Source organism: Physeter macrocephalus, chromosome 16 (genome assembly GCF_002837175.3).
Source record: "Physeter macrocephalus isolate SW-GA chromosome 16, ASM283717v5, whole genome shotgun sequence".
NCBI lineage: Eukaryota > Metazoa > Chordata > Mammalia > Artiodactyla > Physeteridae > Physeter > Physeter macrocephalus.
Genome location: NC_041229.1, coordinates 55716913 through 55741645, shown reverse-complemented (window position 1 = coordinate 55741645; position 24733 = coordinate 55716913). Strand labels below are relative to the sequence as shown.

The following is a 24733-nucleotide window of genomic DNA, read 5'->3' as shown; positions in this document are numbered from 1 at the left end:
ATGGTGTTACTGTTGATTTCCCCTTTTATGGCTGTTAGCATTTGCCTTATATATTGAAGTGCTCCTATGTTGGGTGCATAAATATTTACAATTGTTATATCGCCTTCTTGGATTGAGCCCTTGAGCATTATGTAGTGTCCTTCTTTGTCTCTTGTAACACTCTTTATTTTAAAGTCTACTTTGGCTGATATGAGAACTGCTACTTCAGCTTTTTTTAAATTTCCATTTGCATGAAATATCTTTTTCCATCCCCTCACTTTCATTCTGTATGTGTCCCTAGGTCTGAAGTGGGTCTCTTGTAGACAGCATATATATGGGTCTTGTTTTTGTATCCATTCAGCCAGTCTATGTCTTTTGGTTGGAGTATTTAATGCATTTACATTTAAGGTAGTTATCGATATGTATGTTCTTATTACCATTTTCTTAATTGTTTTGGGTTTGTTACTGAAGTTCTCTTCCTTCTGTTGTGTTTTCTGCCTAGAGAAGTTCCTTTAGCATTTGTTGTAAAGCTGGTTTGGTGGTGCTGGATTCTCTTAGCTTTTGCTTGTCTGTAAAGGTTTTAATTTCTCTGCTGAATATAAATGAGGTCCTTGCTGGGTAGAGTAATCTTGGTTGTAGGTTTTTTCCCTTTCATCACTTTAAATATGTCCTTCCACTCCCTTCTGGCTTGCAAAGTTTCTGCTGAAAGATCAGCTGTTAACCTTATGGGGATTCCCTTGTATGTTATTCATTGTTTTTCCCTTGCTGCTTTTACTATTTTTTCTTTGCATTTAATTTTTGATAGTTTGATTAATATGTGTCTTGGTGTGTTTCTCCTTGTATTTATCCTCTATGAAACTCTGCACTTCCTGGACTTGACTATTTCCTTTTCCATATTAAGGAAGTTTTCAACTATAATCTCTTCAAATATTTTCTCAGTCCCTTATTTTACTCTTCTTCTTCTGGGACCCCTATAATTTGAATGTTGGTACGTTTAATGTCCCAGAGGTCTCTGAGACTCTCCTCAATTCTTTTCATTCTTTTTCTTTATTCTGCTCTGCGGTAGCTATTTCCACTATTTTATCTTCCAGGTCACCTATCCGTTTTTTGCCTCAGTTATTCTGCTACTGATTCCTTCTAGATAATTTTTAATTTCATTTATTGTGTTGTTCATCACTGTTTGTTTGCTCTCTAGCTCTCCTAGGTCCTTGTTAAACGTTTCTTGTATTTTCTCCATTCTATTTCCAAGATTTTGGATCATGTTTACTTTCATTACTCTGAATATATTTTTAGGTAGACTGCCTATTTCATCTTCATTTGTTTGTTTCAGTGGGTTTTTACCTTGCTCTTTCATCTGCTCTGTGTTTCTCTGTCTTCTCATTTTGCTTAACTTACTGTGTTTGGGGTCTCCTTTTTGGAGGCTGCAGGTTCGTAGTTCCCATTGTTTATGGTGTCTGCTGCCAGTTGGTAAGGTTGGTTCAGTGGGTTGTGTAGGCTTCCTGGTGGAGGGCACTGGTGCCTGTGTTCTGATGGATCAGGCTGGATCTTGTTTTTCTGGTGGGTAGGACCATGTCTGGTGGTGTGTTTTGGGGTGTCTGTGACCGTATTATGATTTTAGGCAGCCTCTGTGCTAATGGGTGGGGTTGTGTTCCTCTCTTGCTAGTTGTTTGGTATAGGGTGTCCAGCACTGTAGCTTGCTGGTCGTTGAGTGGAGCTGGGTCTTAGCGTTGAGATGGAGATCTCTGGGAGAGCTTTCGCCATTTGATATTATGTGGAGCCGGGAGGTCTCTGGTGGACCAGTGTCCTCAACTCGGCTCTCCCACCTCAGATGCATAGGCCTGACACCCAGCCAGAGCACCAAGACCCTGTCAGCCACATGGCTCAGAAGAAAAGGGAGGCAGGAAAGGAAGGAAGGAAGGAAGGAGGGAAGGAAGGAGGGAAGGAAAGAAGGAAGGAAAGAATAAAATTAAGTTATTAAAATAAAAAATTTAAAAATTATTAAAAATTAAAAAAAAGAAAAGGAAAGAAAGAAAGAAGAGAGCAACCAAACCAAAAAACAAATCCACTAATGATAACATGCACTAAAAACAACACAGACACAGACACACACACAAATGGACAGACAGAACCCTAGGACAAATGGTAAAAGCAAAGCTATACAGACAAAATCACACAAAGAAGCATACACATACACACTCACAAAAAGAGAAAAAGGAAAAAAAAATATATATATCATTGAAAAAGGAGAGCACCAAATCAATAAACAAATCTTCCAATGATAATAAACTCTAAATATTAAACTAAGATAAACATAAAACCAGAAACAAATTAGGTGCAGAAAGCAAACCCCAAGTCTACAGTTGCTCCCAAAGTCCACTGCCTCAATTTTGGGATGATTCATTGTCTATTCAGGTATTCCAGAGATGCAGAGTACATCAAGTTGATTGTGGATTTAATCCGCTGCTCCTGAGACTGCTGGGAGAAATTTCCCTTTCTCTACTTTGTCCACACAGCTCCTGGGGTTCAGCTTTGAATTTGGCCCCGCCTCTGCATGTAGGTCACCTGAGGGCATCTGTTCTTCGCTCAGACAGGACAGGGTTAAAGTAGCAGCTGATTAGGGGGCTCTGGGTCACTCAGGCCCGGGGGAGAGAGGGTTACAGAATGTGGGGCGAGCCTGCAGTGGCAGAGGCCAGCATGACGTTGCAACAGCCTGAGGCATGCCGTGTGTTCTCCAGGGGAAGTTGTCCCTGGATCACGGGACCCTGGCAGTGGGGGGCTGCACAGGCTCCCGAGAGGGGAGGTGTGCACAGTGACCTGTGCTTGCCCACAGGCTTCTTGGTGGCTCCAGCAGCAGCAGCCTTAGCGTTTCATGCCTGTCTCTGGTATCCGCGCTGATAGCAGCAGCTCACACCCGTCTCTGGAGCTCGTTTAGGCAGTGCTGTGAATACCCTCTCCTCGTGCACCACGAAACAATGGTCTCTTGCCTCTTAGACAGTTCCAGACTTTTCCCCAGACTCCCTCCCAGCTAGCTGTGGTGCACTAGACCCCTTCAGGCTGTGTTCACACAGCCAACCCCAGTCCTCTCCCTGGGATCTGACCTCCGAAGTCAGAGCCTCAGCTCCCAGCCCTCACCCACCCCAGCGGGTGAATAGACAAGCCTTTCAGGCTGGTGAGTGCTGGGCAGCACCGATCCTCTGTGCGGGAATCTCTCTGCTTTGCCGTCCGAACCCCTGTTGCTGCACTCTCCTCCGTGACTCCAAAGCTTCCCCCCTCCAACACCTGCAGCCTCCGCCAGCGAAGGGCCTTCCTAGTGTGTGGAAGCTTTTCCTCCTTCACAGCTCCCTCCCAGAGGTGCAGGTCCCGTACTTATTCTTTTGTCACTGTTTTTTCTTTTTTCTTTTGCCCTACCCAGGTACGTGGGGAGTTTCTTGCCTTTTGGGAAGTCTGAGGTCTTCTGCCAGCGTTCAGTAAGTGTTCTGTAGGAGTTGTTCCACATGTAGATGGATTTCTGATGTATTTGCGGGGAGGAAGGCAATCTCCACGTCTTACTCCTCCACCATCTTGAAGGTTTCCCTATTGTAGTATTTTAATCCCCAATTTACAAATAAACAAATAACCTGTCTGAGGCCCAGACAGGTTAAATAACATTTCCAAGTTCACACAGTAAGTGGTAGAGCTAAGATTTGAATCTGCATATTCTAATCCAGAGTGTGGGCTGCTTAGGAAAGCCCTTGGGATACTGGCCCCACCTCCCTGAACAAAGTGACTTTGGGTCCTTTAAAAAAGCCCAGGCCAGGTATAGAAGGAAGTTTTTTACTTACATTCTTTTATGCTCTTTGAATTTTGAATCACATGAATTTATTATCAATTCAAATATTATGAATTAAAATATTAAAATGAAAAGTTTTACTTAATAAAGTTTTATTTGATATATACAAAGGGACAACTTTAAGACATTACTGATTTAGGGGGGATAGGATTATGGAGGAGTGTATTGCTTTCTAATTTATAGATTTTTATAATGATTGAATTTTATATAATGAACAAGTTTACTCTGCAATCAATTTTAAAAAACAAAAATGTTAGACAAGTATATAGTACATACATGAAGCGGGATAGTATGGGGACAGACAAGTGGAGAGGCTTTACCTATGCCAAGGGACCTGCCATCCAAGGTTTCCTTGAGGGTCATCTACAGAAAACTGACCGAGCCACCAAGAAAGAAGGGGTAAGCAATTTTACACTGCCACCAGAGGGCCTCAGTGCAGTACTGGCCCTATGAGATTGTGCCCTTGGCCTTGATCCCCTTTCTCCTGCTCCTGACCCTGATCAAGACAGAAACAAGGGCCAGTGAACCTGGAGTTATGGAGAAAGCAACAAGAAATATTTAGGCCTCTCATTTAAAAGCTTTAATTTTCAAGGCTGTTTAGAGTCTGGGTTATTCTCTGGACTAGACTGTTGATGCTGAACTGAGGTTTTTTGGTGACTAAACTGTACTTTAAGAAATTATCTAAGAGTGACTAGAAAAGCTATGGGATCTGAGTGAGACCTCATTCAAGGGCAAGGAAAGATCTAGTTCACAGAGCAGTTTAAAGAGTCAGTGGAGAGAAATTAAGCTGTTTTCTGTTATAGATGTCTGACTCAGTCAACATACTCTACACTGATTTGAAAAACAGCTTCTGTAGCAGTTAACTGGTTAGCTGGGGTTCCCTCTACAGAGAGTAAGTGGTGGGATTTAGCTGGGATTAAAACACAGGTCTTCAGGTCCCCACACTTCTGGCCATAAGCAGTAGCAGGACAGAAGGTGAAATCAAGCTCAGTGGCTGGACACTCACTCTCCTTTTCAAAAGCATTTTGCTCAGGACACACAGTTTTCGCTTTGGAATCAAGTACACTTGATTTTCTCCCCACACCCCATGCCACTGTCATTGTTGCTGTGCCTACAGGAAGGTGTGGCTGCAGTAACAAAACTCTGGAGTCAGACCTCATTTTGAATCTTGTATCATGTGAAGCTACAAACTTCAGATCCCCCATGGGGATACTCCTAGTGGTTAACTCAGAGGGTTAAATTACATAATGCATGAAAGGCACAGTGTGAGGATTCAATAAATAGCAATTATTAAAACAACATTAATTTTTCCCTGAAAATCACAGAAGGATCTGGGTGAGAGAAAGGGGAATGCCATTTCCAATGTCACATAAATCTCTGCTCTTAAGCAGCTTCCCTGGGGACTGCACAGTGGGCAATGTAGGGGTGGGGTGGGGTGGGGGACAGAGACCCCTATTATACCAGAGTTGGAAGAACAATCTGGACCATCAGCTCACCATGAAGAAGTAAGGGTGATTTATCTCATTTAGGACCTGAATGTTGTCTGTGGTCACTGAGTGAATGCTGGAGCACCAGGCCAATGAGAAAAGCCAAGGTTCATTGACAATGTATAAGTTGATGTTGATGTTAACTGCTTTATATTCTCTGGGAAGAAAAAGAACCCACAGGAGATTTAGACTTAATCTCACTCTCATCATGTAAAAGAGAAACAGCCACCGTGTTTGTGAAAGGCTGTTGCTTAAATCACCAGAAGTAGTTGGTAGTAGGACAACTTATGATATGACATGCAGAATGAGCTCATGTTACAGTGAGATAAAGAACTGGATTTAATACCTTTGCTCCTGTACCAACAGTATTTTAGTAAACTGGCTTCCTAAGGGAAAGAGAAGGGAAGAAAGGAAGGAAGGAGAAGAGGGAGAGAGGGAGGGAGGGAGGGAGGGAGGGAGGGAGGAAGGAAAGGGCGACGGAGGAAAAGCCCTAACTGTAGAATTTGCCAATTTCCATGGTGTAAATACTCCCACAATTTGCTCCCATAAGCTGAAATGCACCAGCTCCAGTACACTGTTGTGTAGCAAATGTACTTACTTCCATCAGAGTACTTACCACACTCTACTCTATTTATCTGCTTTCCTATCAGTCTTCTTTACTTGACTGTAAGCAAATTAAGAGCAGAGACTGTGTCTTACTCATCTCTGTATATCCAGTACCTAGCATACCTGCTTTCAGAAATAGTTAAAGGAAGGAATGAAGAAATGAATACCAATTTGGTGAATATTTAAATTTCAAATATAAAGAATTTTTATAAGCATTGAGTAGGGGGAATGGAACACAACACTTCCCAATGTCAGAACTTCATATGTCAGTAAATATTTGTGCACTATCTATAGAAACAGTAGAAGAACACCTAGTCAAGCTGTCATTTTCAGAGATTAAATTTCTCAGAAAATACACCATGTAAGTGCCTTCAAAAGACTTTTTAAACCCTGAGGTGGTATAGCATATTGAAAAAAGCTCTGTACAAGCCTGGGTTTGAATCCCAGCTCTGTCACATACTAACTTGGCAATTTCTTAGGCTCAGTGTATAAACTGTAAAATAAAAATAACCATACCACCTTTACAGGAGTGCTTGCCATTAGTTACCCAATATTTTAGATTGTCTTTAAGACAATTCTACAGATCACCTAAAGATAAATTTTAAAAATAGAAATAAGGAAATGGTTTTTAAAAACCTACTTTTTATACTTTTTGAAACCAACACACAAAAACCACATTTCTATATATTAATAAACATATAGAAATTGAAATTTAAAACAATACTATTAGCAATCACTCCAAAGAAAATTAAATAATTAGGTATAAACTTAACAAAACAAGGAAGGATCTGAAAGCTGTAAACTGCATAATAGTGATGAAAGAATATGTTTAAAACATAGGAGAAATCTTTGAGATCTAAGAGCTAGACAAAGAACTCTTAGACTTGACACTAAAAGCATGATCCATAAAAGGTAAAATGGACAAGTTAGACCTCATCAAAATTTTAAAATTCTGCTCTGTGGGAGACTCTGTTAAGAGGATGCTACAGACCAGCCATACTGGGACAAAATATTTACAAACAACATATACAACAGAGGACTAGTATCTATAATATAGAGAGAACCCTCAAAATTCAATAATAAAAAAAATTCAAGCAATTCAGTTAGAAAGGATATGAAGAGACATTTCACTGAAGAGGGTACACCATTGGGAAATAAACACATGATAATATGGGCAACATCATTAGCCATCAGAGAATGAAAATTAAAACCACAATGAGATATCACTACACACCTATTGGAATGGCTACAATAATAAATAGTGACAATGCCAAAAATTGGTAAGGATGTAGAGGCTCTAGGTCATTATACATTGCTAGCAGGAACATAAAAGTTTCCCAAAAAAAGTTTGGCAGTTTCTCATAAAACTAGACAAGTAATTACCATAACCCAGCAACTGCATTCTTAGGGATTTATCTCATAAAAACACTTATTTCACGGGAGAGGATTCTTGGAAGATGGCAGAGAAGGAAACACCAGGAATCTCTCTCCCCACCTAGACAAAAACTGCACTAAAAGAATCTGCCTAATAAAACTATTTTGTAACTATGGAATCTACTGAAGGCTTTCAACTTCCAGGGGAGTTCTGGATGGTAAGTTATAGTTAACTTTGGTTGATTTCATCACTTGGCACGGTAGCAGTTACAGTACACCAGCCCCTAGCCCCATGGCAGGCAGCTGTGTCCATGTTCCTGAAGCAGCCTGCACACACCTTGTAGGAACCAAGGTGAGCCAAAAGGATGCTATCCTTCATATATTAGGGATCTGTGCTCTGATCACTGATTGATGCTTCCATTCACAGAGCTGTAGACGGAGTAGGGAAGCCATGGTTTTTGTACCTTCCCCCATTGTTGCAAACCCCTCCCACTCCCACTGAAGTGACTACCAGGGGTTAAAAGGGCCAGCACTCTTTCCTCCCCACCTTTTATTTTTTCCCTTTTTGGGAGTCATACATTAAAGACTAGGACATGCAAAAGCAACTTTATATATGGGGAAAATTAGAAAGTGACCATGTATGAGCAGGGAAAGGAACAGAAGAGATTTGAGAAGAACTCAGGTTGATCCTTGGCACAGAGACAGCCAACAACAACAAATAAACAAATAACAAAAATACAGCATACCTTGAGGAAGGGAAGAATCTGATTTCCAGAGTTACCAGATTATTAGATTGAAATATACATTTTTCAACAAAATAAAATCACAAGGCATACTAAGAAACAAGAAAATAGGGTCCATTCAAAGGAAAAAAAATAAATTGATAAAAACTGTTCCCAGAAAAGAGCTGTTGGCAGATATGCTAGACAAAGACTTGGAAACAAATATCTTAAAGATACTCAAAGAACTAAAGGAAGATGTAGATAAAGTTTAAAAATGTATAAACAAAATTTAAATATTAATAAAGAACATAAATCCTAAAAAAGAAACCAAAAAAAGAATTCTAGAACTGAACAGTATAGTAACTGAAATGAAAATTTTATTATTAGGATCCAAAGGCAGATTTGAGAAGGTAGAAGAAAGAATTGGTGAAGTTGAAGATAGGCCAATAGATGTTAACCATTCTGAAGAACAGAAAGAAAAAAAACTGAAGAAAAGTGAACAGCCTAAGATATCTATGGGACACCATCAAACAGATCAATTCCCAAAAGGAAAAGAGACCAGGACAGAAAGAATATTTGAAGAAATAATGGCTTAAAACTTCTCAAATTTGATCAAAGACATGAAGGAAAACATCCAAGAAGATCAACAAACTCCAAGTAAGATGAATTCAAAGGGACTCACACTGAGACGCATTATAATCAGACTTTCAAAAGCCATAGAGAGAATACTGAAAGCATCAAGAGAGAAGCGACTTGTCTCATACAAGGGATCCTCAACATCACCAGCAGATTTCTCATCAGAACTTTGGAGTCCAGAGGCAGTGGACCAACCTATTCAAAGTGTTAAAATACTGTCAATGAAGGATCCTATATCCAGAAAAACTGTCATTCAGAAGTGAGAAACAAATTAAGATAGTCCCAGAAGAACTAAAGCTGAAGGAGTTCATGGCCACTAGACTCACCTTGCAAGAAAAACTAAATGGAGTCCTGCAAGGTGAAATGAATGGACACTAGACAGTTACTCAAAACTGAATGAAGAAATAAAGATCTCAATAAAAGCAAATATATGGGCAATTATAAAAGCTAGTATTATTGTAACTCTGGTTTGTAACTGTACCTTTTATTTTCTACATGATTTAAGAGACTAATATAGCTAAAGAAAAAAAATTATTAGTCTAAAAGTTAGTATTATTGTAAATTTGGTTTGTAGCTCCAGAAGTTGTTTTCTATGTAATTTGAGACTAATGCATTTTTTTAAATTACTAGTTTATGTTTTGGGGCACACAATGTATAAAGATTTAATTTTCTGATGCTAACAACCCAAAAAGGTAGGAATAGATCTGTAAAGGAACAGAGTTTTTCCATATTATTGAAGTTAAGCTTATATAAATTCAAATAAGAGTGTTAAAGTTTTAGTATAGTAAATGTAATTCCCATGGTAACCACAAATAAAATAGATATAGAATATACACCTCCAAAAAATGAGAAAAGGATTTAAACATTTCACTATAAAAGGTCAACAAAACAACAAAGAAAATTGTAATGCAGAAACCAAAGGGACAAAAAAGTTATAACGCATATAGAAAGTAAAAAAAAACAAAACAGATGACAGAAACAAAATAACAAATATTTACAGAAATGACAGAAGTAACAGTGTGACAAAATCCCTCCTTGTCAGTAATTATTTTAAATATAAATGGGTCAAACTCTCTAAGTAAAAGACAGAGACTGGCAGAACAGATAAAACATATGTTTCAATTCATGATGTCTACAAGAGACTCACTTTATATTCAAAGACACAGATAGATTACAAGGCAAAGGATGGAAAGACAGCCCATGCAGATAGTAACCAACAAGAGTAGGGGTGGCCATGCTGATATTAGACAAAATAGGCTTTATATCAAGGTTTTAAGAGACAAAGAAGGACATTATATATTAATAAGAGGTTCAATACAGCAAGAAGATACAATAATTATAAACATTTACACACGTAATGACAGATCAGCAAAATTTACAGAGCAAAATTTGACAGAATTGAAGGGAGAAATAGACAGCTGTACAATAATTATTAGAGATTTCAATATCCCACTCTCAACAATGGATAGAACAACCACACCAAAGGTAAGTAAGGAAATAGAGTACTTAATCAACACAAGGACTAACTATATCTAACAGACATATACATAACTCAGCCCAAGACTAACAACATACACATTCTTCTCAAGTGCACACTTTGCAAGATAGGCCACGTTAGGCAACAAATTAAGTCTCGATAGATTCAAACAGATTGATACCATACAAGTATCTCCTCCAACCACAACAAGATGAAATTAGAAGTCAATAACATAAGGAAAACTGGAAAATTCACATATTCGTGGAACTTAACACACTTTTAAACTACCAATGGATCAAAAAAGAAATCACAAGGGAAATTACAAAATACCTGGAGACAAATGAGAAAAAAAAAAAACATACCAAAACTTATGGCATGCAGCAAAAGTGGTGCTGGGGGTAAATTCATAGTTATACATGCTTACATTTAAAAAACAAGAAAGATCTCAAATCAGCATCCTAACTTTGTAACTTAAGGAACTAGAAAAAGAAGAACAAATTGATCCAACATAGCAAAAGAAAGAAAATAATAAAGATTAGAGCAGATATAAATGAAACAGAAAACAGAAAACCAATAGAGAAAATCAATAAACCCAAAGGTTAGTTCTTCAAAAAGACCAACAAAATTGATAAACCTTTATCTAGATGTACTATTAATAAAAAGAGAAACTCAAATTACTGAAAGCAGAAATAAAAGTGGGGACATTACTACCAATTTTACAGAAATATAAAGGATTATAAGAGAGTACTATGAACAGTTGTATCCCAACAAATTGGATAACCTAGATGAAACAAATTCCTAGAAACACAAAACCTACTTTTTAATCATAAAGAATTAGAAAATGCAAATAGACATACAATGAATAAGGAGATTGAATCATTAACCAAAAACCTTCCAACAAAGAAAAGTCCTGGACCCATTGCCTTCACTGTTGAATTCCACCAAACGTTTCAAGAAGAACTAATACTAACCCATTAGGATAGCTACATCAAGAAAAAAAACCCCAGAAATCAACAAGGGTGCAGAGGATATAGAGAAATTGGAAACCCTGTGTACCGTTGGTACAGCTGTTACGGAAAGCAGTATGACAGTTCCTCAAAATATTAAAAATAGAATTACCATATGATCCAGAAAGTCCACTTAATGGATATATTGCCAAAACAATTGAAGAAGGATCTTGAAGAGATATTTGTACACTCATGTTCATAGCAGCATTATTCATTATAGCTAGAATGTGGAAGCAACTCAAGTGTTCATCAACTGATGAATGAATAAGCAAACTGTGGTGTATACATGCAATGGAATATTATTTAGCCTTAAAAAAGAAAGAAATTCTGCAATGGATAGATTTAACATGGATGAACCTAGAGGATTTTATGCTAAGTGAAATAAACCAGTTGCAAAAAGACAAATACTACATGATTCCACTTATATAAGTCAAAATCAGAGAAAGAACACAGAATGGTGGTTGCCAGGGTCTGGGGGTGGGGGAGTTGGTAGGGATGTTATTGTTTAATGAGTATAGAATTTGAGCTTACAAGACGAAAAGAGTTAGGTAGCTTGATGGCAGAGATGGCTGCACAATGTAATGAATGTATATTAGAATGAATGAACTGTATGCTTACAAATGATTAAAACAGTACATTTTATATTATATGTATTTTTACCACAGTTAAAACATTTTTAAAAAATGACTAAAATCTGAATAAACTATAGACTTTTAGTTTAAAAACCTTATGTTCACATGAAAACCTGTACACAAATGTTCATAACAGATTTATTTATAATAGCTCATAAACAGAAACAGTCAGATAGCCTTAAGTTGGTGAATGATTAAACAAACTTCAGTACCTCCACACAATGGAATACTACTCAGCAATGAAAAAGGATAAACTATTATATACGTAATAACCTGGATAACTCTCAAAGGGAATTATATTGAATGAAAAAAAGCCAATCACAACAGGTTATATACTCTATGATACTATTTATATTACATTCTCAAAATGACAAAATAATAAAAGTAGAGAACAGATTAGTGATTGTGAAGAGCTAGGGTCTGAGGTGAGGGGAAGTGGATGGAAGTAAAGGGAGTGTAGTTATCAAAGGGAAACAAAAAGAATACTTCCAGTGATGAAACTAGTCTATGTCTTGGTTGTGGCATTGGATATACAACCCTACATGTGTGATAAAACTGCACAGAGCTATATATACAAACACACACAAGATGAATATAAGTAAAACTGGGGAAATTTGAATAAGATTGGTGGATTGCATCAATGTCAATACCTTGGTTTTGATATTGTACTACAGTTTTGCAAGTTTTACCATTGGAGTAAACTCGGTAAAAGGTATACAGAATCATTGTGTGTTATTTCTTACAGGTTAATATGCAATTATCTCAAAATAAAAAGTTTAATTTAAAAAACAATTTTAAAAAATATAATAAAAATGTACTCAGGTTTATAACAAAAATATTATTTATAACAACAATAGCACAAAGGGCAGCAGATAGGCAATGGAATTAATATTTTAATATTCTATACTCTATATTATGGAATAATTTAACTCAAGGTGGATTGTAATAAGATAAGGATACTTTTTATAATTCCTAGAGCAACCAGTAAAAAATAATTTAAAAATGTAAGAAGCCAGTAGAGGAGATAGAATAGAATACTAAAAAATAATTGATTAACTAAAAAAAATTAAAAGGCAGAAAAGAATGACCAAAATAACCAACCTAGAATAAAAAGGACAAATAGAAAAAAATAGTATGATGTAATATAAACCCAAGTATATTATTATTAAACTAAATATTAATGGGCCAAACATTCCCATTGAAAAAGCAGAGACTGTCCTACTAAATATAAAAGCAAGAACCAATAATATTTTATGAGATGTTTATAAGAGATGTACTTAAATATAATATTTAAGACACAAAGCAGTTGAAAGACAAAGGACACAAAAAGAAATATCACACAAATACTAATTATAAGAAAGCAAGTGTGGCAATATTAATAAAAGTAATTTTTAGACAAGAATTATAACCAGAGAAAATGGACATTTCATAATGAAAGGGTGGATTCACCAAAAAGATCTAACAATTCTAAAGTGCAAATACACCTAATAAAAGAGTTTAAAATATGAGAAGCCAAACAACCATAACAATCACAATAACAGCAACAAACAGAGCTAAAGGGAGAAGTATACAAATCAACAATCATAATTGGAGATACTACACCCCCTTCTCCATAACTGACAGATGATGCACAAGGAGGCCTTAATTTCTCTCTGACTGAAGAGGTTGCTCCCAGAAGAAAGAAGGAAGAAGACATGGTCTAATCTCTTTGTCAACATGATACCTACATCTTTTCTAAATAGAATAATAATATTTACCAGGAAGAGAGGCCTTATGTATAGAACATTTTTTAAAAGGATGTTTCTGGTTGAGTATTTCTTTATTATATATTTTTAAAATAAATACAGAATGTGGATTTATGAGGCATACGTCCTGGAGAAAGTCACATAAGCTATACAACTCCCTGGGAGTATTAAATGCAGATGTTCTGTAACTCAAATGCTCTCCTTTTAAGTGAAATAACCCTGCAAACACTCACTTGGAGGCCGTATCTATTACTGTGGGCCACAGAGTATGTGTCCAATAAAGAAAGAAATCTGCAAAGTTGAAATCAATGTCTCTGACCTCTCCTTGCTTTGTCTGAGCCTTTTGATAGACTGCTGTATCTTTGAAATTAATAATAAAACTTAATAGTAGGTAAGTTCTCTGATGTGTGTGAGTTTGATCTGCAAACTAATGTTTCGTGTTAACTGAATAGAAAAAGCAGGGGTGAAATGCAGTATAAAATGCTTAAAAAGACTATCAACCAATTTAAACTAATTGATATTTATAGAATATCACACCCAACAAATGAAGAGAGCTCACCTTTTTCAGGTGGACATGGGAAGTTCACCAAGATATACAACACAGTGGTCTATAAGACAAGTTTAAATACATTTAAAGTATTGAAATCAAGTGTTTTATAATGTTCATCGAGCACTCTTGATTAGCACCAAGGTGAGCTTTGGTGAGATTTTTTATCATTTCTAGGTGTCTGGACTACAAGAAGAAATCAATGGGGAGGAGATTTATAAATCAGCATTCATGTCAAGACAAATCAAAATAATGCCTCTATTATTTCAATCAATAAACCATTTTTATTCCCAACATCTGATATACACATTGTGTCCATCTGTTTGTATTTCAAATTGGCAGCTTTGCCTTATACCAAAACAAACCTTTCAAAGGCGTGTCAATAAAATTAAAAATTTTAAAAGAAAAAAAAAAGTATTGAAATCATATAGAGCTGTTCTCTGGTCACAGTGACCTTAAATCAGAAGTCAATAACACTAGAGTAGACGGAAAATCCTCAAATTTTAAAAAAGTTAGCAACACGTTTCTAAATAATCCATGAGTCAAGTGGGAAATAAAAATTTTTTTTAATATTTTAAATTGGATAATAAGAATATATCAAAATTATTTGTGGAATGCAATTAAAGCAATGCTTGCAGGGAAATTTATAGCTTTAAATGTTTACATTAGAAAAGAAGATCTAGAATCAATCACCTAATTTTCTGCTTCTAAAAGAAGAGCAAATTAAACCTAAAGGAAATGGAAGAAAGAAAATAATAAAGATAACAGCAGTCAATGAAATAGGAAAGAAAATGTGCAACAGAATAAAGCTAACAAAGTCAAAATTTGGTGTTTTGAAATGGTTAATAAAATTCATAAACCCCTGGCAAGACTGACCAAGAATCAGAGGGAAAATAAAAATTTTCAGTACCAAAATGTATTGGAACTACAGGTGACAGTTGCACAACATTGTGAATGTACTAAATGCCACTGAATTGTTTACTTTAAAATGGTTAACTTTGTGTGAATTTCACCTCACTAAAGTTTTCATAAATTAAAATTTTTTAAACACTTAAAAATTCCCACATCAGAAATAAAACAGAGGGCATCTCTATATTCATATAAGTTTGATCAAAGTAATGTATTTAAAGCATTCTCAGTCAAAATGGCAAGGTCACAATGTCTTGTGAGTGTGGTCTGATGGAAGTAAGCACTGATCACAGAGAATGTATTGGAAATGTGATCATAATAAGTATTCTGGTCATGAACAGTATACAAATAACAAGTTACAACTGCTTAACTTCTTAAAATTTAGTGTTTCTTGAGGGGAATGACTTGGAATAAAGTCTGCTCATGAACTGTCACAGTCAACCTTGTATTATAGGCATATGGAAAAAACCCTTATTTTTCCTTAAGAAAAAGGATGATGCCTTGCTTATGTTGACTTTTCACATAAAACTAGCATGGCGCACTGTACATTTTACTACTTGGTGAATATTTGCTGAGCTAAACTAAACTGCTTGATTTTCTAATAGGACTCAGGATATGATCTCTCTTAAGTCTGATGCCAGCTGAAACTATGCCCATATAACTACGGCCAAGGAATAACTAAAGGCTTATTAGTGAAAGAATTTGGACTCTGGAGTCTGTCAGGCCTATATTTAAATCTCAGTGTGGTCCCTTACTGACCAACTGTATTGACTTTGGTGAATTACCTAACCTCCCTGAACTTTTCCTCCTTAGAGGCAAGATTCCTCATTCGCAAAATGGTGGTGATGATAATTTCCAGGGTACAGCATGTAAGGATGGTGATGATAAAAGCAACATTCATACAACAACATATGAACAACATTATGTTCATACATTTGCCCAGCATTTTGCTCTGTGCATATATGAATTATGTCACTTAATCTTTTAACCATTCTATCAAGTTACTGTTATCCTTAATTTTCAAATGAGAAAACTGATTATTAGAAACTTGTCCAAAGTCACGTGTAGCTGATGGGTAAGCCAGAATTTCAAAAAAAGCCTGTGGTCTACCAACAGAACTTGACACATAATAAAGGCTCAATAGTGGAAGCTATTATAATTATTTCCAACTACTAGATTAATCTAAATTATGATTAGGAGAGAAGGAATTCATCTTGGAGCCATTTTCTCTTTGATAAAAAAGTAAAAGGAAATAGAAATACACTCAAAACAGAGGAATAGTTGGGCAAAGAGAAATCTTCTGAATGGGAAGAGGTAAAACATGTATAATTATCTAATTCTAAAAGAAAAAAGACATATGTTATGATCATCTCCCCCCATGGCCAGAGAGGCCGGAAAAGTCAGAACATGAACAGAGGTGTATCCAACAGCCTAGCTCATGGCTTGAGATACAGAAAGATATCTAGGGGAATTTTTACTAGCTCAAGGAGATTTTGGAGATATATATGTATATCTGAACAAAATATATATATATGTTCAGACTGTCTCTGAAACCTTTACAATTATCTGAAAAAAATTATTTTTAATCTAAGAGAAAGGGAATATGGATTAAGTTAAACAGTGATTAATAATAGTTAAGTTTGAAAAAGTTACCATTTTATTCCCAGGTGCTTTTAATTCTAATAATCTGTCCCTGATTATATATTTATAAATGTGGTGGTTAAGAATTTCAGTTTCTTCTCATACTTGGCTGTTTTAAGGGTTTTTCTAATAATGATTTAATTATATTCTGAATTATATCTATAAGAAATCTAGCTATCTGGATTACAAAGTTATTTACAAGGTACTGCAATCCATCTAGTAATGGCAGAAGGAAATCAACAACTTTCTGAGTTCTGACTTTTCAATGATCAATTTATATAAAAACAAAAACACCAAGCATACAAAAAGGTGTGTTGAATGATGAAAGATTGAAGCATGAAGGAGGAGCTGAAGAGTATGTTCCAGGAAGAGTCTACCCTTGATAAATGTTTGTTGGCAGAGATGGAGGGAAGGGTAAGAAGATGAAAACAGGAGATTCCAAAAAGATAGCCACACACAGAAATCCTGAGGTGGGAGGGGGAACCTAAGTAGCTTGGTTGGGATGCAGATTTCATGCAAGTAAGGCAATATATGCCAAAAGAGATGTGGTCAAACACTTACCTCAAGCCACTGTAGAACAACCTCTTGTAGTCAACATTTATTCTACTGATATTTTCTTTTGTGAGGCGTTCAATGGAGAATAACTGGCTCACTTGCTGAAAACCAGGAGCTCTTTTCCTGACATACTCCCTATCAAAACCAGGCAACCAAAAAATCTGTAAGGAAAAACAGGAAGTCTTTCAGTGGATAATCCAGCTGTTTAGGTACAAACAGCCCCAAGTAGAATAGGTGGAGCCCCATTCCAGCATGAGTAACAGTCCATAGGGAGCAGAGAGATTCTAGCCCTTGGTGATAGAGTCAACTTGGCCTAATATTGTCTAATGAATTCTTATAATGGGGCTTTCAGCCAGGTTGTTCTGGAGCTGAGTTTTCCCAGTTAACATCATCGGACCAAGGGTCCACTGTGTCCTCACACTAGCCAGAGTGGATGAGGAGCTGGTACGTGTGGATGAAAGGTGGGAATCATAAACATCTCCTCTGGCTAATGATGCTAAAAATCATCTTTGCAAGGGGTCATTTCCTGCCAACAGGGAATGCTATTATGACTCATCTGTGGAAATAGTTCTATTTGCAAAAAGACACATATTTGTTTCACTCATAGCTTTCTACTATATTCTGAGAATTTAAGACATTTGGAATGAGTGACTGCCCAAATGCAGAGTTGCTTCTGAAAAACATGATGAAAAAGTCTCTGCTCAAAAAGTCTCTTTATATGTCATTAATGAAGGCCAAGTCCTCAAAGCCTTAGTGTTCCATACCAAAGCTCTTTCTTTTTTTTATTTTTTTTAAATAAGGACCAATGGCTATAGAACTTGAGTGGCTTGGCCAATTAAATAAATTATTCCCCCCCAGTGGGGAGCAGCAACTAAGAGAAGAAAGATGGGGTAGATTCTTTCTCCCCGTTACCTCGAGGCTCTTTCTAATAGCTGTATGCTGGTGATGGTGCAGGTCACATCATATAGCCATTACACACATTCCCTTTTAACAGAGTGGTGACATTTCATTTGGTTTGTAATAGCAAATAGCCTCAATGTTTTTCCCCACTGATGTAAATTTCATTGGGTCATTCTTAGATTGCCACATATAGCTGTATAAAGTAGTCATCTCCATTTTTACAGGGAGCAAAATTATTTTAGGATCCCAGGGAAGATCTACAAGGTAGGTCACATTCAGCTGCTATGCTCCTGGGACATGATACCCACCTCCCAACCTTTACCATAAATACTAAGATAGACATACCAGATGTTGCTCAATCTTAGAGTCAAGGATCACGCTTACTACATGGCGGACATACGAGCTTCTGTGAAAATGTCTTGGTGCAGGGGCATTAAGATCAAATATCACAGATTTTTTTTCCTTCTGTGCAAGTTCCAATAATTCAGTTAGTTTTGGAATCTTCTGATTTCCTGCTTTTTCTCTATCAGCCTCTGATAGGGGCTTCATATTGTAAAATGGTTTGAACTAAAAATAAATACATCAGAGAAAACACTGGCTCCTATCAAAAGCATTTTCCAATTCTCCTGCTTTTAGCCCCACACCCAGCCCCACCTCCATGTTGGTCCATTACCATTCAACCCACCAGGCCCTCCGAAATACTGGTCCTGAGAGAAGATTTGCCAAGAGGAGAAATTAAATGTAATCTCCATAGGTAATCGTGGTATTTGGAATGATTTATTCTATATTGTAGAACCTGTTGTATTTGTACTGAAGGTCCTTCATGTTCTTGTCTTGAACTTCCTTTTCAACCTTTTTTTTCTATAAATCAAAGTATTACAATCCCCTTTCAGTTGCACTGGCTTCCACATTTTCTCTCACTGTTCTAATTTTGTGTAATGGAAAGAAAAGAGGCTTTGACTTCAGACTGAATTGAATTCAATCCCAGATCTATCACTCATTTGCCTTTGTTACCATATCCACCTGTTAAAATCCTATCCTCAAACGGCAAAGCCCAGTTCAAATGCTACCTCCTTAATGAACCCTCCCTTAAATATTCCTAAACTAAAGAGACTTCAATGGTGCTAAACCCCAATGACCCATTTTTAGGCCTTTGTAATGGTATGTCTCACTCTGCCTTCTTCAGTCATTTGTACATATCCTAGACCAGATTCAAATCCTAGCTTCATATACTTCTTGCTGTGTAACACTGGTAAAACCATTTAAAATTTCAAAGTCTTCATTACCCTAATATAAAATGGGGAAGGGGAGAAGTAATCTATGTATTCACAGGATTATTTTGAAGATGAAGTATGATAAACTATTTACCAGGTCTAGGAGCATGTCTGGTACACAGAGAAGTGCACAATTCACAATAGTTCCCTCACTCTCTACTGCTTCTACTGGAGTGCAACTCCCTAATGGCAGGAACTGTTACAATTTCTTTGCAGTACACAGCATTTCATCTTATACCTCAGTCCATACATATATTAGCTATATTAACTTTAATAGATGGCTACTTTTATTGTCATTTGCCAATTTTAGATCATTTGTAGGTAAAGTCAGTGATAACAGGCTATCTCTCAGGAGAAGGAATCAGCAGCTACCTCACGTTTTACCAAGACTCAAATAATCTCTCTTTTTCTCTATACAACTTTATCTTCATTGTCCTTCTCACCCTTTCTATTTCTTCTCCATCCTTTGACTTCCTAAGCAACCTGCCCTTTCTCACCTTTTTCTCAAGAAAGAATAAATCACATTGCACAATATTCCCATGCTATACCTGAAGGCAGATCGTAAGTCTGGAATTAAACCATGGTCTACATCTGAGTAGAGGTTTATAAGTAAAGGTTTTCTTAATCCTCGGGAAAATAGAAATTTGCTTTGGAATACAAGCTTTTGTTAGATTCTACCAGATCTAGACCAACTGATTCACTTAATCATTAGACCTTCATGAGGGGAAAATTGTTAAAAGAACAGGATGGGAAAGACCAAGAAAGGATTTAAATAACTCAGCTGTGCATAATTTTTAAAATGTCCCTGAATGGGCAAAAGGAATAAGAAATGCACTATACAAGGACATTTATTTATGAAACCTTTACTTTAATGATAAAGTGGATGAAAAATTCAAAATAGTAAAACTATAAAGATTAATCAATAGGAGAGTTTAAAACTAGATTCCAGTTATCTCTAAATAGCATTACAGGGTAGATCTAATATCTGAAGTAAGTTGAGCCTCTTTTTTATATATAAAATGGGAGGACTTATTCAGAAAAATAAACTGGAAAGGGACAATGCCAGTTTAGACTATCTCCAATATAAGATTGAACATTTTCAAAACAGTACTAAAAAGTCCTTGGTTCTCTATGCCTATGCTTAGAAAAATTGCAAGTAGAAGAGCCAGTGGGTGATCCAATGTATCATATTGGTTTAGAAGTAGGAAAATTATCCAAAATCTGCCCAATGATGCCACTTTGAGGGAAACAATACCACTCAACAGACAATTATGAGAACTATCTGTAAATATCAATGAACAACAATACAGTTTTCTTGTTGATACAGGTACAACTACCTTTACTATTAATGTCACTACCACAGAAAATCACATTTCTCAGAGTACTAAAACCAAGAAGGGGGAATTTTTAACAATCCTAAGTCCTTTTCCATGTCTTTATCTATAACTGTCAGAAGAACACTACTTTCTTCTCTATGGCACATTCTTATAGGCTTTGTTATGAACCTACTTTGCAAGAACCACCAGAAGAAATGTACCACAGACAAATTACTATCAAAAGTCACAGAAAATTCTACTGCACATTATCAAATTATAACTATGGACATTAGTATGTTGATTCAAAAAAATAACCAAATAATTGTCCACGGTACCAGAACCCAAGGGGAAAAGAGGTAGAATAATTGGAGTTAAACCCACAAGAGTTCAGACTGACTCTGTTGACACTGTTGCCTAAGATCCTATTAATGCTGAAGTTAGAAAAGATCTAAGCCAACTATAACAGGCAATATAACAAGGCTTAATTATCCCTTGCATTAGTCCAAGCAATATGTCTATTTTACATGTTTTTTTTAAACCCCAAAACTGAGATGGTGGTCTGCCACCAATATCTGTGAGCTATTAACCAAAGAGTTATATCTCATTTTCTAGTACTGCCTAACCTAAATGTACTCTCTTTGGTCCTATCTTTACTTTCTTTCATTTCCTAGCTTACAAAGATAGCCAATATTTATTGCTTTCACCAGAGCAAAATCAACACTTCACCTGGAAAGTTATGTTTCAGGCATTTATAGAAGTCCCATCCTACTTTTCTCAAGTCTTAAACCAAGATCTTAAAGATATGCAGTAACCCATACCCATCTTGAAATTCTAAGACTGACTCTATAATTCTATTCACATAGACTCTAAGGAGAAATTTTAACTCTACAAAATAACATTTCATTTTCCAGGAATCAGCAAACTTACTCTGTGAAGGGCCATGCACTAAACATTTTTGACTTTGTTAGACATATAGTCTATGTCACAATTATTCAACTCTGCTATTATATTGCAAAAACAGCCATAGATAATTCATAAGTGAATAAGTATGGCTATGTTCCAATAAAACTTTATTTATGGATACTGAAATTTGACTTTTATATAATTTTTATGTGTCATGAAACATTATTCTTTTGATTTTTCTTCAACCATTTAAAAATGCAAAAACCATTCTGAGCTCACAAGCTATATAAAAATAGTCAGTGGGCTGGATTTGAACAGCAGGCCATAGTTTGCAAACCCCTGACCTAGGCCATGACCTATTGGCTAAGGAGAGACATAATCTAGTGAGAGATTACAAATTATCCAAAATTATCCAAGGCCAAACACTAAAGAAAATTAAGATGATTTCTGGGATTAACTGGATGTTGTAGAGTATAGGTAGCAAGCTTTTTTGAAATAGCTCTCTGTATGATTTGACTTACATCTTGGAATCATTCTCACAAAACACAGAAAACAGAAAGACCTTCAGTGATCTCAAAATATGTCTTCAACCATCATCTTTGCTGATCTTCCAGATCATCATAAACCTTTCTTTTTGAAAGTAAAAGGGAAGGCCATAGTCTATGGCTATTAATTTAACGACATGACATACATCAAAGACTCTGCCTATTAATGCCTATTCCTTGATCCAAGGCTTTGTATCTTTGCCTCAGAAAAACATGCAGTCTTAGCTAAATTAGTCTAATAAACTTCAGATCTCATACTAGGTTCATCTTTCTATTTTATGGTACCACATTCAATATAATGCCTCTTGTTAACTTAAAATATCCAGTATTTTTATGTTAGTTGATTAATTACAAAATACTTTCTCTTTCTCATATTACTAGTCACTAATGTAACACGCTTAATAGCAACTGTATTACCCTTACCAACAAAGGAGAATCTCATCATTTCTATAATTTGAGAACTGTCCATACCTGGAACAGATCTTTTGGATGCTCCTATATCAAATCTTGATTTAATGTTACTTATCGATAGGTTAAACTTAAAAATGAAAAAAGGTAATAACAGGCTGATTATGCAATCATTTTTCTAGATTCCCTTATAGAATCTCAGATCCATTACCAGATATCAAATTGGCTCAACTGGCCAAAATTATGGCTCTCTCTATGGCATGTGGGATTACTAAAAATAAAAGGGTAAATATATGCATTGCTTGTGTGCTTTTCAAGTGGTTCACAACTCTGGAATGTTATGGGGGAAAAAATAGAGATTTTTAACCTCTTCAGTTATCTGTATTAAAAATGAATAATAAGGGCTTCCCTGGTGGCGCAGTGGTTGCGCGTCCGCCTGCCGATGCAGGGGAACCGGGTTCGCGCCCCGGTTTGGGAGGATCCCACATGCCGCGGAGCGGCTGGGCCCGTGAGCCGTGGCCGCTGAGCCTGCGCCTCCGGAGCCTGTGCTCCGCAACGGGAGAGGCCACAACAGTATGAGGCCCGCGTACCACAAAAAAAAAAAAAAAAAAAAAAATGAATAATAAATACGCGTATTACTAGATGTTTTGGAACTCCCCAAACAAATTGCTGTCCTAAAGGTAGAGCTCCACAGTAAAACAGACATTAGAGGAAATGCTTTGGCAGATCATCAACAGATGATCTAAACAGAATGCTCTGATTAATGTCCTTAGACAAGGGCCTCTTATAGAAAAGAAAGACCAACCTATGGAATTCAAGAATTCCATCATTAACGCAAACTTGGTAATTGAAGGGAAATTTATTCTCTCACAGTTTGGAGGCCAAAAGTCTAAAACCAAGGTGTTAGCAGGCCCATGCTCACTCTGGCAGCTCTGGAGGAGAATCTGTCTGTACTAGCTTCAGGTGACTGCTGACATGCCTTGGCCTTCTTTGGCTAATAGCCACATCACTCCAGTTCCTACTTCCATGATCACATCGCTTCCCTTCTCTGTGTGGTCTCCTCTATATGTATGTCTGTTCTCCCCTTGTCTCTCCATTACAACAATACATGATTATATTTAAGGCCCACCCAGATAATCCAGGATAAGCTCCTTCTTTCCAGATCCTTAACTTAATTACATCTTTTGCCTTTATGGTAATGGTCACAGGTTCTAGGGATTAGCATGTGGCTATATCTTTTCTGGGGTCACCAATCAACCTACTACACCAATTTTATCAACAATGATTATTTGTGTAAGTAATACCTAAATGAAGGGAAATATACTTAAGCTAGTAGAAGATTTTAAAAAATGCTTGGGGTGTAATAGTGAATGTTTGTCATGATAATTCTGAGAAAATATACATAAAACTTCACGAAAGTTGGTTGTGTCTCTTGTATAATTTCTGTCTTCTTTTAATACGTGGGAATCAAGCTTTTTGATGTTAACCCAGGACAAGGTTAAATGTTCTATGGGGCTGTTAGACGTCTCCAATTGTAGGACTCCCCAAACCCTTAGAAAACAATATCTGCTTATAAAGAGTCTGAAAAAATAGCATATTTCCTAGGAAACAGCCTTCTAAGGATATTGATTCCATCAACAGGAATTGAATAATTTGAGGTAATTATCAAAAATTTGTCTTTCACTTTGGCTGATACAATAAATATATAATTTATTATAGTATTATAAATAACATAGCCCAAGCCCTCGGCATACAACATCACAGTTTAAATTCTTTAGCCTGAGTAAATATAGAAAATAAAAAAGCACTAAATTTACTTTTAACCAACTAGCACCATTTTTAACACTTTGTGTTGTAGCTCCATTGGGTGGGTGATATTTATTAAATGCAATTACAAGGACTTGCATTGTACTTGGTTTTGTGGCAGTGGATGGTACTTGAAATGCAGTGTTTCAGGAAAATTAATTTATCAATGCCATTAACTGTACATTTTCAACAACATTGAGAGAGAAGAAATGAGTATGACACACAGATTTGCTTACTAAGCCCTGGATACAAGATGACCATTCATTCAGCAAGCTTATGCTGTGCGTTCATAAAACACCAATCCTGCTCTCAAGATATTCACAGTATAGTAAGGGAGATAAGACAGACAGATAGACAAATAAAACATGATATAAGGTCCATGACAGTGGTCACTGAAAAGTGACCTTCTTAGAGTTGGACTACAGTAACAATAAG

General features: G+C 36.4%; 1 protein-coding gene across 1 annotated transcript in view; it reads right to left on the bottom strand.

Annotated features, from left to right (window-relative positions):
- The window catches only part of GDPD4 (glycerophosphodiester phosphodiesterase domain containing 4), a 135132-nt gene that overhangs the window by 22370 nt on the left and 88029 nt on the right, over positions 1-24733 (bottom strand). Inside the window, exons 10-12 of the mRNA XM_024131598.1 lie at positions 18392-18613; positions 17153-17307; positions 5305-5452 (exon numbers count right to left, since the gene is read on the bottom strand). Of these exons, the coding sequence (XP_023987366.1) occupies positions 5305-5452; positions 17153-17307; positions 18392-18613 (525 nt within the window). The remainder of the gene's footprint in view (positions 1-5304; positions 5453-17152; positions 17308-18391; positions 18614-24733) is intronic.